The 13726-nt window shown below is 38.1% G+C and overlaps 1 protein-coding gene across 5 annotated transcripts in view; it reads right to left on the bottom strand.

Moving 5' to 3' along the window:
• The window catches only part of CFAP206 (cilia and flagella associated protein 206), a 38476-nt gene that overhangs the window by 16239 nt on the left and 8511 nt on the right, over window positions 1-13726 (bottom strand). For 4 of the 5 annotated variants that reach the window (XM_044924268.2, XM_044924267.2, XM_044924270.2 and 1 more), the window contains 4 exons: window positions 12338-12526; window positions 11383-11541; window positions 9670-9878; window positions 904-1023 (listed from right to left, as the gene is read on the bottom strand). In XM_044924268.2, coding sequence (XP_044780203.2) covers window positions 904-1023; window positions 9670-9878; window positions 11383-11541; window positions 12338-12526 — 677 coding nt within the window. The remainder of the gene's footprint in view (window positions 1-903; window positions 1024-9669; window positions 9879-11382; window positions 11542-12337; window positions 12527-13726) is intronic. The other variant, XM_044924269.2, reaches the window with a different exon arrangement.

The raw sequence follows: 13726 nt of genomic DNA, 5'->3' as shown, positions 1-13726 counted from the left end.
ATGATGGCATCCAGTTCCATCACTTCATGGAAAATAGGTGGGGAAACAGTAGAAACAGTGACAGACTTTATTTTTGGGGGCTTCAAAATCACTGCAAATGGTGACTATAGCCATGAAATTAAAAGCCAAGAAAAGCTATGACCAACAAAAGCAAAGACATTACTTTGCCAACAAAGGTCTCTCTAGTCAAAGCTATGGTTTTTCCAGTAGAGTCATGTATGGATGTGAGAGTTGGACCATAAGAAAGCTAAGCACCGAAGAATTGATGCTTTTAAACTGTGGTGTTGGAGAAGATTCTTGAGAATCCCTTGGACTGTAAGGATATCAAACCAGTCAATCCTAAAGGAAATCAGCCCTGAATATTTATTGGAAGGACTGATGCTGAAGCTGAGACTCCAATATTTTGGCCACCTGATATGAAGAACTGATTCATTGTGAAAGAGTCAGTTGAATCAGGGAAAGATCGTTGATGCTGGGAAAGATTGAATCAGGAGAAATGGGGACGACAGAGGATGAGATGGTTGGATGGCATCACTGACTCGTTGGACAGGAGTTTGAGCAAGCTCTGGGAGTTAGTGATGGACAGGGAAGCCTAGCATGCTTCAGTCTATGGGGTCGCAGAGAGTTGGACATGACTGAGCAAGTGAACTGACAGACAATACTGGTATCGTGTACTTTGGTAGCAATTGCCTACTAAGAGAATCCTCTCATTCAACTTACAACAACCAAGTTCTATGATTATTAACTACAAAATAAGCAAAAAAGAACAAGATCAACTTGTATAAAACTAATATTATATTTTCCATATTAAATACAATTAAAATTATTTTTGATCCAATTTTATGGGACTTCAAAGTTCCTTCACCCTTAAACAAGTTTCAAAGCTGATGACAAATGGCTTACAAAGACTTGTGATGTTGGGACAGCCGTCTTTGACTTTACAGTCAATTTTAATTGTTCCAGCTGGGCTTCTAACTGCTTTATCATCATTTCCACTTCTTGAGCACAGGTAATTATATCTGACTGTGAAGACAACATAATTTGCATTAATATTTTGCTACACAATTATATATGTCTTAAGCCCTACTTGCTCCCCACATCTCCTGAAGGTGAGCTCAGTGAGGGCAAGGATTCTGCTCTCTGGGGTATCCTGAACACCAAGAACAGTGCTAACATATGAATGGGGCCCCAGAAACGTTTGATGGATTGATGAACCCTTTGAAGTACAATGGCTATAATTTTTCTCAAATGCATACAGGTACTCTGATATTCCGGAGAAGGCAATGGCACCCCACTCCAGTACTCTTGCTTGGAAAATCCCATGGATGGAGGAGCCTGGTAGGCTGCAGTCCATGGGGTCGCTAAGAGTCGGACACGACTGAGCGACTTCACTTTTACTTTTCACTTTCATGCATTGGAGAAGGAAATGGCAACCCACTCCATGTTTTGCCTGGAGAATCCCAGGGATGGTGAAGCCTGGCAGGCTGCTGTCTATGGAGTCACACAGAGTTGGACACGACTGAAGCGACTTAGCAGCAGTAGCAGCACTCTGATATTCAACATAACTGCATTTCTAAGCAGTGGATCCTGTGACACATTAGCCCCACAATAAATATTTAGAAGTACAAAAAGAGGTAAGTACAAATAAGAAAAGTAAGGCACAGAAAGGTAAGTAAATTGCCCAAGGATACACAGTGAATGAGGGAGAGAATCATGGTTCTACACCAGATCACCTGAGCCCCTGGCTCCTACCCCAAGCTGTGGCCAGAAATGGCAGTGTATAGGTTTATTAGTACAAACAGTGTTCAAGAGTAACAATTACTGGAAGAGAAAAAAAGCTGCATTTGAGTTCTCAGATATCTGCAGACTAATGACATGCTTTACTAGACTATTTTTAAATGACAAAAAATAATTATAAGAAATATCAAATATTAGCCCTGCATTTCACCTAATGAATTTTTTCATTCACTTCTGTAATATGTATCCTGTTTTAATTTTACCTGTACTATTCTTTAAACATCTCCCCTCCTCTTTCCTCATTCTCCCATTATTTATTTGTTATAATTTTATAAATATTTTCTCAAAATTATAATAATTTACATATCATTTATCCTATCTAATAAGTCTCTTGTCTACCCTTCTGTTCTTCCTCCCTTGACTGCTAGTTTTGTTTTAGAAATCAAAATATGAAAATGCAGTCCTTAACTTACTTAGATTTACATACAAACAACCAGAAACAAATAAATCTGCCTACTCCAGTAGGTCTGGAGTAGCTTTACTTACGGGTTTTAAGAGGTGTGATATATTAAGTAAAGCTACTCCAGAGCTACTCCCCCAAGCTATGCCTGTAGGCTCCATCTACAGATTAGATACACAGAACTTCTTCATTTTTCCTGACAGTGTCCTAGAACAATCACACTGTTTACATTTTACCAAAAAGAACTTGTTCATGACTATACAGAATTTTAATTGCAAAGCAAGTCCTCATAAATAAAGGGAAAAACATTCTGTGCTCCGGGATTAGAAGAATTAATACTGTTAAAATGACCATACTACCCAAAGGTACCTACAGATTCAATATGATCCCTATCAAGATTCCAATGGCATTTTCAAAGAGATAGAACGAACAATCCTCACATTTATATGGAATCACAAAAGACTTCAAATAGCCAAAGCACCTTGAGAAAGAAGAATAAAGCAGAAGGCATCATGCTAACTGGTTTCAAACTACTACAAAGTCACAAAGTCACAGTAATTGAAACAACATGGTACTGGCATCAAAACAGACACATAGACCCATAAAACAGAACAGACAGTGCAGAAATAACCCATACATATACAATCAGTTAATTTACCACAAAGCACCAAGAATATTCAGTGGAGAGTGGATAGTCTCTTCAATAAATGGTGCTGGAAAGACTGTACAGCCACCTGCAAAGAACGAAACTACACCACTATTTTACACCACACACAAAAAGCAATTCAAAGTGAATTAAGGACTTGAACATTAGACCTGAAAACATAAACTCCTAGAAGAAAACATAAGCAGTAAAGTCTTGGTGAATTTTCTTTTCTGACATCAGAAACAAAGGCAACAAAAGCAAAAATCAACAGGTAGAACTGTATCAAACTAAGAAGCTGCACATCCAAAGAGACACAGATGTATAGAACAGTCTTTTGGACTCTGTGGGAGAGGGAGGGGGGGATGATTTGGGAGAATGGCATTGAAACATGTATAATATCATATAAGAAATGAATCACCAGTCCAGGTTCGATGCAGGATATAGGAAGCTTGGGGCTGGTGCACTGGGATGACCCAGAGGGATGGTTATGGGGAGGGTGGTGGGAGGGGGGTTCAGGATGGGGAACATGTGTACACCCGTGGTGGATGCATGTTGATGTATGGCAAAAGCAATACAATATTATAAAGTAAAAAAAAATAATAATAAAAAGCTGCACAGTAAAAGGAAACCATCAATAAAATGAAAAGGCAACCAATGGAATGGGAGAAAATATTCACAAATCATGTATCTGATCAAAAATATATAAAGAACCCATACAACTCTAGCAAAAACAAACAATAAAATTTTTTAATGGCCAAAGAATCTGAATAGACTTTTTTCCAAAGAAGACATATAGATGGACAACAAATACATGAAAAATTGCTCAGCATCACTAATTACCAGGAAAATGCAAATCAAAACCAGTATGATGTATCACTTCACATCTGACAGAACGGCTACTATCAAAATGACAAGAAAGAACAAGCATTGGCAGAGATACGTGGGGGAAAGGGAGCACCTGCGCACTGCTGGTGGGAATGTAACCCAGCGCAGCCAGTGTGGGAAATCTGTAGAGAGGCTCTTCAGAAAATTAAAACAGACCTACCACATGATCCAACAATTCCATTTCTGGGTATTTACCTGGAGAAAATGAATACCTAACTAACTCAATACTAACTAACCTAACTAACCTAATACTAACTCAAAAAGATATATTCACTGATACATGCCCCCATATTCACTGCAGCATCATTTACAAGGAAATCCTGCCATTTTGCAGCAACATGAATGAACCTTGCAGGAATTTTACTAAGGGAAATATGTCTAACAAAGACAAATATCATATGATCTCACTTATATAAGGAATTTTTTTAAAATTGAAGAATAGTTGATTCACAATTTTGTGTTAATTTTTGATATACAGAAAGTGATCTCGTTACACATATACAACTTTTTCAGGTTCTTTTTCCATGATAGATTATTACAATATATTGGATATTGTTCCCTGTGCTCTATAATAGGACCTTGTTGTTATATGTGGAATCTTTTTTTAAAAAATTGAACTCATAGATGGAGAACAGATTGGTAATTACCATTGGTGGGGGGATGAGGTGGGCAAAATGGGTGAAGGGGATCAAAAGGTATACATTTCCACTTATAAGATACATGTCATGGGAATGTAACACATAGCATGGTGTCTATGACTGTAGTTCATAATACTGTATTGTACAATTGGAAGTTGTTAAGAGAGGAGATCTTAAAAGTTCTCATCACAAGAAAAAAAACTAACTATATGTGCTGAAGAGTTTAACTAGATTTATTATGGTCACCATTTTGCAACATATTATAATTATGTTATACATCTGACACAAATATAATCAATTGTATCTCAATAAAAAAAACCTATTTTCACTATCCTTGATATTGCAGTAAGAAGTATTAATTTTATTGAATTTTGATCTTTATGTGCATAGTTTTTTAACATTCAGATCAAATAGAAAGTACACATAAAACACTTCTGTGAAAGTGGAAGTGAAAGTCACTCAACCATGTCCAACTCTTTGTGACCCCATGGACTATACAGTCCATGGAATTCTCCAGGCCAGAAAACTGGAGGGGGTAGCCTTTCCCCTCTCCAGGGGATCTTCCCAACCCAGGGATCGAACCCAGGTCTCCCGCATTGCAGGCAGATTCTTTACCAGCTGAGCCACAAGGGAAGCTCAAGAATATTGGAGTGAGTAGCCTATCCTTTCTCCAGTGGGTAGCCTATCCCTTCAGACCCAAAAATCGAACCGGGATCTCCTGCATTGCAGGCAGATTCTTTACCAACCGAGCTATCATGCATATTAAAACACATAGTTCTCTTATATGACTGGGTTGCAAGACGAATGAGCCTTTTTCTCCCCTCTCTAGTAGAAAAGCATTTTTATATGAAAGAACAACTGGCAGACAAACTATGATTTTTGAGCCTTATCTATTGGCAGATAGTTTCCTGAGAGTCAATGAAATGAGTCCATCATTTTGGGAAAAGGATAGCTTTTGTTACCCATGATAAAATTCACATTTTGAAAAACTTGCATCTGCCACCATAAACTTGACAGCCTCCTAACACAAAGCTATTTCTAATGAGATTGTTGGAGGCAATAAAAACCAAGAATAAAGTCACAAACCTTCGTTTCATAGTGCAGTCCAAAAAATGCTTGGGGAAAGTATGTGTACCTAGCATTATTCTTCCTCTCCCCTACTTTTTAAGTGATAAGTTTCTCATACTTTCTTCTATGAACATTTTTCAACAAATCTAAAACAAGTACAAATTCCACCTAACTGACATTTTACTTGCATTTTCAGAAAAATCAAGAAGCCCTGTGTAATCTATTCTGTGAATGGCCCTGCAAACACAGCTTGGGCAGAGGAAGCGTACAAAAGTCTTGACTTGTATATTTTAAGAAATGTTGTGTGTCATGCAACTTTTACTGGTACAGTAACAATAAGTGGCTTTCTCTCTTTGGTAACTGCCGTGCTCATCAAAAGCCCACAGAGGGTGGAATTCTGTTCTCTCAGCTAAGACAGTCAGCAAGACTGCAATCACCCCTTCCTTTCTCTTCCAGAATATTTGAATTTGTTCACTATAGCAGATAAAGTCCTGATCAAAAGACAATAACTCACCATCTTACCCAGGATATAACTGGATTTTCCAAATGTCTACACAAACTGAATGTAGCATTGACAAAAGAAAAATTTTTGAATCAAAATCAATATTTCAAAAAATCTTATTAATATTTGTTCAAATAATGTGACTTTAAAAAAGAGTATTCATAGATTTCATGGATAGGAAAAGGGTTCAGCTAAATATAAACTGAGGTATTTTATAACCTAGCAATAATACTCATTAAATTGTATCCATTCTGTAATGATCAACCTTAAACTGTAACTAAGGCAGATTGATGGGGGAAGGCTGGAGTATCAAAAACTACCATATCCTAGTCAGCCATAAAAAGAGATTTTGCCATCTGCAGTGGCATGGATGGACCTGGAAGGTATCATGCTTAGTGAAATAAGTCAGATAGAGAAAGACAAGTACTGTATGTTACCACTTATATGTGGAATCCACAAAATAAAACAGACTGCTGCTGCTAAGTCGCTTCAGTCATGTCCGACTCTGTGCCACCCCATAGACGGCAGCCCACCAGGCTCCCCTGTCCCTGGAATTCTCCAGGCAAGAACACTGGACTGGATTGCCATTTCCTTCTCCAATTCATGAAAGTGAAAAGTGAAAGTGAAGTCGTGTCTGACTCTTAGCGACCCCATGGACTGCAGCCCACCAGGCTCTTCCATCCATGGGATTTTCCAGGCAAGTGTACAGGAGTGGGGCACCATTGCCTTTTCCGATAAAACAGACTAGTGAATATTAAAAAAAAAAAAAAAAAAAGACTTGCAGATATAGAGAACAATATAATAGCTACTAGTGGAGAAGCGGGAAGGGCAAAATAGGGATAGGGGATTAAGAGATAAAAACTATAATGTAGAAAATAAATAAACTACAGGGATATATTTTTATACCACAAGGAACATAGCCAATATTCTATAATAACTAAAAACAGAGTACTATCTTTAAAAATTTTGAATGACTATGTTGTACACCTGAAACTAACATTGTAATTCAAGTATGTCTCAATAAAAATAAAAACAATAACAACAAAAAGAAACAGTGATTAAGCAGCAAGAAAGTCAGAAACTTAAAGAAAGCTCATTCTGACTGACTAAAGGGAGAATGAAAGAGTCATGAAGAGTGCTAAGATCAGAATGTGAACTTTCTCAATAACATGAGCAACAAAGGGTTTGGAAAGGAGCTATTTCAAGAAAAGTAAGAGCCCTTCAGCTTGTGCCCCTATTGAAATGAAGTTAGAACTGCTCTGCTAACACCCTGATGATGATGATGGTAAACACTGTGTTTCTCGTCATCATCATCTTCATCTGTCTGACAACACTGCTCTACCTTATTTACCTAGTGGGGACTATCAGTAACCCCTTTTTTACAGATGTGAGGACTAAGGCACAGAGAAGTCAAGCAACTTCATCAAGGACACAGATTTAGTAAGTAGCAATGGCAGGATTATAACCTAGGAAGTCTGGCTGTAAGACCCACACTTGGCACTTCAGCCCTCTACTCACCATCTCTCTAGTAAGAGATGTAAGAGTAAGAACTCCAATGAGAATTCAAAACTGTCAGGGAATTTAAGACTTTCCTGGTGGTACAGTGGCTAAGACTCCTCGTTTCCAAAGCAGGGGGCACAGGTTCAATCCTTGATCGAGGAGATAAGATCCCACTGAATGGCACAGCACCAAAAAGATTTTAAGACTGTCAGTTGGCTGAATACGATTCATGAGCGAAAGCTGTGAGAAGATACTATAGAATGAACACATCCTCCACAACATCCTTAGAGTATATGTGACAGTTTCCCGAAGTTCTTTCTTATAATATCCCTTTTGAGCATAAAGGACAAAAGTAAATATGAGGTTCTTCTCCTGTGGACCCCTATGCACTCAAACTGACTGTGAAATCCTCTTAGTATCTGACTAATTACAAAGGCTGCTAGCCACAAGTCCACTTCAGGGGAATATCTACCCTAAAGAATGGTTTGGTTCCAGGGAGCTGATTTAGAGCCCTCCCTTCTGAAGGCAAACAGATAGTAGACCAGCTGTGAGGACCCCTCCTAGTTTGTTGCTATGAATTCATGTCTTTGGATGTTATCCTTCTCTCCTCTGTAGTGGAGGTAAGGAGAGAAGACAGACCTAGGGCATCCAAAAATAGTATCAAGGGATTTCCCTGGTGGTCAGTGGTTGGGAATCCATCTTGCAAGGTGGGGGACGTGGGTTCAGTCCCTGGTCAGGAACTAGGATGCCACGTGCTGTGGAGCAACTCAAATGGTACGCCACAACGAGAGAGCCCGTGTGCCACAACTACTGAAGCCCGTGTGCTCTGGAGCCTGCACGCTGCAGCTACTGTGCCTGCGAGCCACAAGTAGGGAGTCCATGCATCGCAGTGAAAGATCTCACATGACACAGTGAGGATCCTGAGTGCCGCAACAAAGACCTGACACAGCCTTATCAAAACAAACGAACAAAGTACTACTGAGTAATCAAAATACACGTGAAAACAAAAAGAGGGGCAGAACACAGCCTGTTGTATCCCTCAAGACATTAGTATTCACTTGCACAAAAGACAGTTCCACCAATCCTGTGGTCTTACGGGTACTGGAAAATAAGAGGCTGTGTGAAGGTAAACAGCAACCGGGGGGTGGATGTATTAATCAATTCAGCGGGGGAATATAGAGGTGTACCAAATCAAAACGTTGTACAATTCAAATATCCTACAACTTTGTCAATAACACCTCAATATAGCTAGGGGGAAAAAAACAGAAAACAAAACAGTAACTGGTAGAAACTTAGTTTGCTGCCATGACACAGTTAAGAAACTGTGTTTCCTGGAATCTTAGGATGGCTTGGGAATGCTCCTTGAGGAAAAGGGCCTCTGATCCTTTGGTCTAGAAACTTGCTTTATATTTTAAGGAGTAAGTAAACTTCTTCTGGGTAAGTTTCTATCAGAAAGGGCTCTGATGCTTTTTAAAAAAAAGTTGAAAATCACCACTTTACCATACCATATTTTCCAACTCTTTGCAGGGAGAGTGTTTGGTTTGTTTATTAGATCTAGAGAAGCAGGAAAAAAATCTTCTCCACCAAATTTTACAATTAGAACAAGTAATTACATAAAAGTTCTTTGAGTGCCAACAACCTGCCAAACTATATGTTAGACACTTGCTCTGAATGAAAGCAAACAATGCAAGATGTCTTATACACAGACATATACCTGCATTACCATAGCAACCATGCAACAATCATATTACCAAGGACCAAAGAGAATCAACTATCAAAAATCCTCTCAACACACCTTCATTAAAATCAGCATCCAACTCTCCCATTTCTATTTCAGTCCTTGATCCTATAGACGCAATATATGCTGAACACTTATTAAGGTTGCTTTCTTTATCAATGACCTGGTCATCCCATAATGTATAAGGAGGTTGTGATAAACAGCAAACAAGGCCCTACTATATAGCATGGGGAAATATATTCAATATCCTATGATAAACCATTATGGAAAAGAATGTTTAAAAAGTTGGAACCTGGATCACAGTAAGTGGAAAAGTTGGAACCTGGATCATAGAAAGTGCTAAAAAACAAACAAACCTATTTAATCAGTGGCTTTTTAAAAAATTAAGCTCAACATTTAATTCAAAGCAAGTGTATATATGTATATATATGTATACATATACATATATGAGGCTACATTCTGTGGAAATGGCCAGCTCTTAAGACAATAACTCACCAAAATGACCCGAAGGAAGATCTCGCATTGCCGCACATTATATAGGGCTTCTCTTAACATATAGGGCTGAAGTTCTTGACTCATGAGGGGATTCTTTGCTACCTTCTCCAGGATGGCTGTGTAGCGGTATGCCTGTTCCTGAACCACCTCAAGCTGGGAATCAACGTGCTGAGTGGTGGCTGGGATTGCTTCCTGTAGAATAGCTGGCACTGGTTTGAAAGGTATAATAAAGCAAACATGAGGCAAGCTAAAATAATTCAGAAAAACAAAGCCTAGAAAGTAGTCATATTTAAACAGTAGGTTGAGTCAGTTTTTTTTCCTTAACCAAATTAATAATAAAGAGGCAGGTGTTTCATCACTTCTATATCAGGAAGGAAAGAACAAAAAAGAAAAACTTATCAAAAAACAAATAAAACAAAACACCACACTGCTGGAATAAAACAAAAAGTTAAATCAGATCACCTTTTGTCAATAAAATATAGAAGAGTCTAAAGAACAGACAGGCTTTGGTGTTATGTGCTATTAATTACTTGCTTCTAGAAAAGCCACTATTAACTCTTCTGTGAATCTTCTTTACTGCTTGTAAAAAAGGAAATAAAAGAGTACCACTTAAGAAGCTCACTGGGATACAGAAAAACAACAGAATCATCTAGCAAAGTAGGGAAATGTATGAAGAATGGGAATTGGACTTTTCAGAACACTTTTTAAATTGCAAAAACAATTACCCTATTGTACTAGATCAGTAATCTGGTAATAGACACTAACACCTTCTCAGTGGGCCTGCATGTGTGCCACACACACAAGGAATTTACTCCTACTGGTTGATCTTTGAGCAAATATTTCAACAAATGCTTTCAAACTTACAGATAATGAATGCATTAAGTATGTAACAGCATAGTAGAGGCTCTGGATTTATAGACTTGCAAATATTCTCCTCTTATTCTATTTCATTCCATTAACCACATCAGCAACAGTTTTCTTTTCAGGGTGATTTTCATATTTTGAATGACTGAGTTTTATTCCATTTTGATTATTTGGCTTGGAGGGCTTCCCAGGTGGTACCAACAGTAAAAAATCCACCTGCCAATGCAGGAGATGCAAGAGATGCGAGTTTGATCTCTGGGTTGGGAAGATCCCCTAGAGTAGGAAATAGCAACCACTCCAGTTTTCTTTCCTGGAAAATCCTATGGACAGAAGAGCCTGGTGGGCTACAGTCCATGGGATCGCAAAGAGTCAGACACAACTGAGCATATATGCATGCAAAGAACATAGAGGTCCATTGAATTGGGGAGGCTGGACTCTGGAGGTCCTCTTGATCCTTTTACTGATTCATACCCCATACTAGCTTCATGTGCAGGGCATGCTCAGTCGTGTCCGACTCTTTGTGACCTAATGGGCTGTAGCCCACCAAGCTCCTCTGTCCATGGAATTTCCAGTAAGAATACTGGAGTGGGTTGCCATTTCCTACTCCAGGGGACCTTCCCAATGCAGGGATCAAAGCCCCTAGCTTCATGATACATAAAAATGTATGGTCTTGCCCCAATAACATGAAAGATTACTGTACATTATGAACAGCAGCAGTACCTAAGGTATAATCAAAACTGCAAATGTTAAATCTAAGAATGCCAGTGATGTACTGTGTATTATTTTCCTCTGTTCCCATTAAAATTTAAACCTGTGTAACCTATAGAATTAACCTAATGATATACCTACAGTCATCAATGCCTTCTCCTCCCTTTCCACAGTCTCGGTTAAATAAACGAATTCCAGTCACAATCATGGTGAGTTCTTTCAGCTGGCGTTCTTTGTCTTTCTTAGAAAGAGTTAGAAATGTCCCAAGTTCAGTTTGAGGAAATACACTCTGTAGGGCAGCTAAACAAACCACAAAAAGGACAACAAAATGGTAGAATAAAGATACCAGAAGTTAAATAGCAAATCTCTTTCAGCAGAAAGCTAAGGGGCTTGTCTTTATAGAGTTACTTAGATGATTCTTTAACTGTCTGATACCTGATTCCACAATACTTGGCAAAATTTAGCATACATCAAAGCTGAGCTGCTAAAAATAATGCCATTGCCTCACATCTTTTTCTACAATTATGCATCCATCAGTAATTTTTTGGCAATGCGCATTAAAATAAGCTTTCTAAGTAGGATTCTGAGTAGAAAAAAAAAATGATGCTTTAAAAGCATTATGGAAGAAAGCCGTGGGAAGATTAGTGATATTGCCTATTCCTTATCTTATATACGAAACTGGGCAAGTATTTCCTAAGGATAAAACAGTGTTGTTTACCTTCATCCATCCTAGATGACAAACTCAACTCCTTTCACCAGTATGAAATTTACTCTCCCAACATTTCCCACTCCTCAGCCAGCCTGGTACTTTTAATCATACTGCCAATGCTTCTCTAGTGAGGAGTAATACGTCCCTAGGTACACACAGCTCTAAGAAGATGAACATATTCACTTCCCAGAGGTGATACTTGAGTTTTAGTGATGCTACACTGTGTAAGAGGAATGTGGGTAAATTTTAACCTCTTATTTGTGCTAATTTTTTTTTCAGACAAAAGGAGAAAACTTCAACGTTCAGCACTTGTAATTCACCATATTTTATAAGATACGATGTTCATGTATGTTCACACATGGAATGGAAATGATGTACATTTTTTACCTGTTGCCTCTCTGACAATCTTGATGTCTGTTGGGGACCCCAGCCCAGAACGCAGTAACACGTAGCTGACGATCTTGCGGTAGAGGCTTTCCAGCTCCTCTCGGACACATGCTCGACTGTCTGTAATCTCTCTGCTAACAGAACTTAATCTAGACTCTATGACCCGGTGATGTTCTTCAAGAAATTCCTCTAAAAATGGCAATAGACAATGTTCCATATATTGATACTTAGAATTCTTCTCCAATAAGAAAATAGGACCAGAGGGGGAAATGGCATGGTATGGAAATTCTACTGCATGAAAACAAGTATTTGCTTAGGATATAGTCATCAAAACAAAAAAAATAAATAGTGGCCAGCAAGTAACTTCAAGACAAAAATCTGGTGGCAAAGATGTACTACAGTGATTTAAATGGCATACTTTGTCAAAACATGTAAGACTTTTAAACAGACAATCCAAACATAATAGATAGGGCTAAGACCTCCTAGTTAAGCAGGAAGTATACAAGACATTTTATAATATACATTATAAACATTATATACATATATTACATATGTATATACATTATAAACATATACAGTATAAATTATATGTACTATCTATATGCAATTGGTAAGCACATACAGTATACTGTATGTAAGCAAATATAAATACCCATAAAGATAGTATAAATTTTCCTCTTCAACTATGTGTGTTTCTATTTTAGTTCTAGATAAATTTCCTTTGAATGGCATTACTGTAATACAATATTGCATCAAGAACTGTATCCCTCACCCTTCTTCCTGTGATATAATGAGGTTTAAGCTTAATTGTGGCAGAAGCCACACTTCACCAGCACTATAAGTTTTGCAACTAAGTCAATTAGACACCCTTTAACAAGGGCAATAATTAAAATATCAACCATATACAATTTATAGCTATAATTTTACCACAAAACCTCAACCTTTGAAATTAAGAAAAATCTAAATTACATCAATTCATTACTATTGTTTTAAAATGTCATTGTGATGGTTTAGTCACTAAGTCGTGTCCAACTTGTGACTCCATGTACTGTAGCCTGCCAGGCTCCTCTGTCCATGTGGATTCCCTAGGCAAGGATACTGGAGTGGGTTGGCAGCTCCTTCTCCAGGGGATCTTCCCAACCCAGGAATCAAACCCAGGTCTTCTGCATTGCAGGCAGATTCTTTACCAACTGAGCTACGAGGGAAGCCCTAAAATGTCATTATGATTAATCAAAAAAGCAAGATAGTGATTTTACACATATAGCATAAGTAAAAGTTTAATACATAAAGAGAAAAAAGACAATGAAAATAACCAAATGGTTAATAATGATATCATTACAGTCAGCAGAGGCAATCTTTATTTCCCTTTTTATCTTGTTTCCAGTTTAT

Source organism: Bubalus bubalis, chromosome 10 (genome assembly GCF_019923935.1).
Source record: "Bubalus bubalis isolate 160015118507 breed Murrah chromosome 10, NDDB_SH_1, whole genome shotgun sequence".
NCBI classification, from domain to species: Eukaryota; Metazoa; Chordata; class Mammalia; order Artiodactyla; family Bovidae; genus Bubalus; species Bubalus bubalis.
Note: the sequence above shows the minus strand (reverse complement) of the source record. Positions and strands in the feature narration are given on the sequence as shown.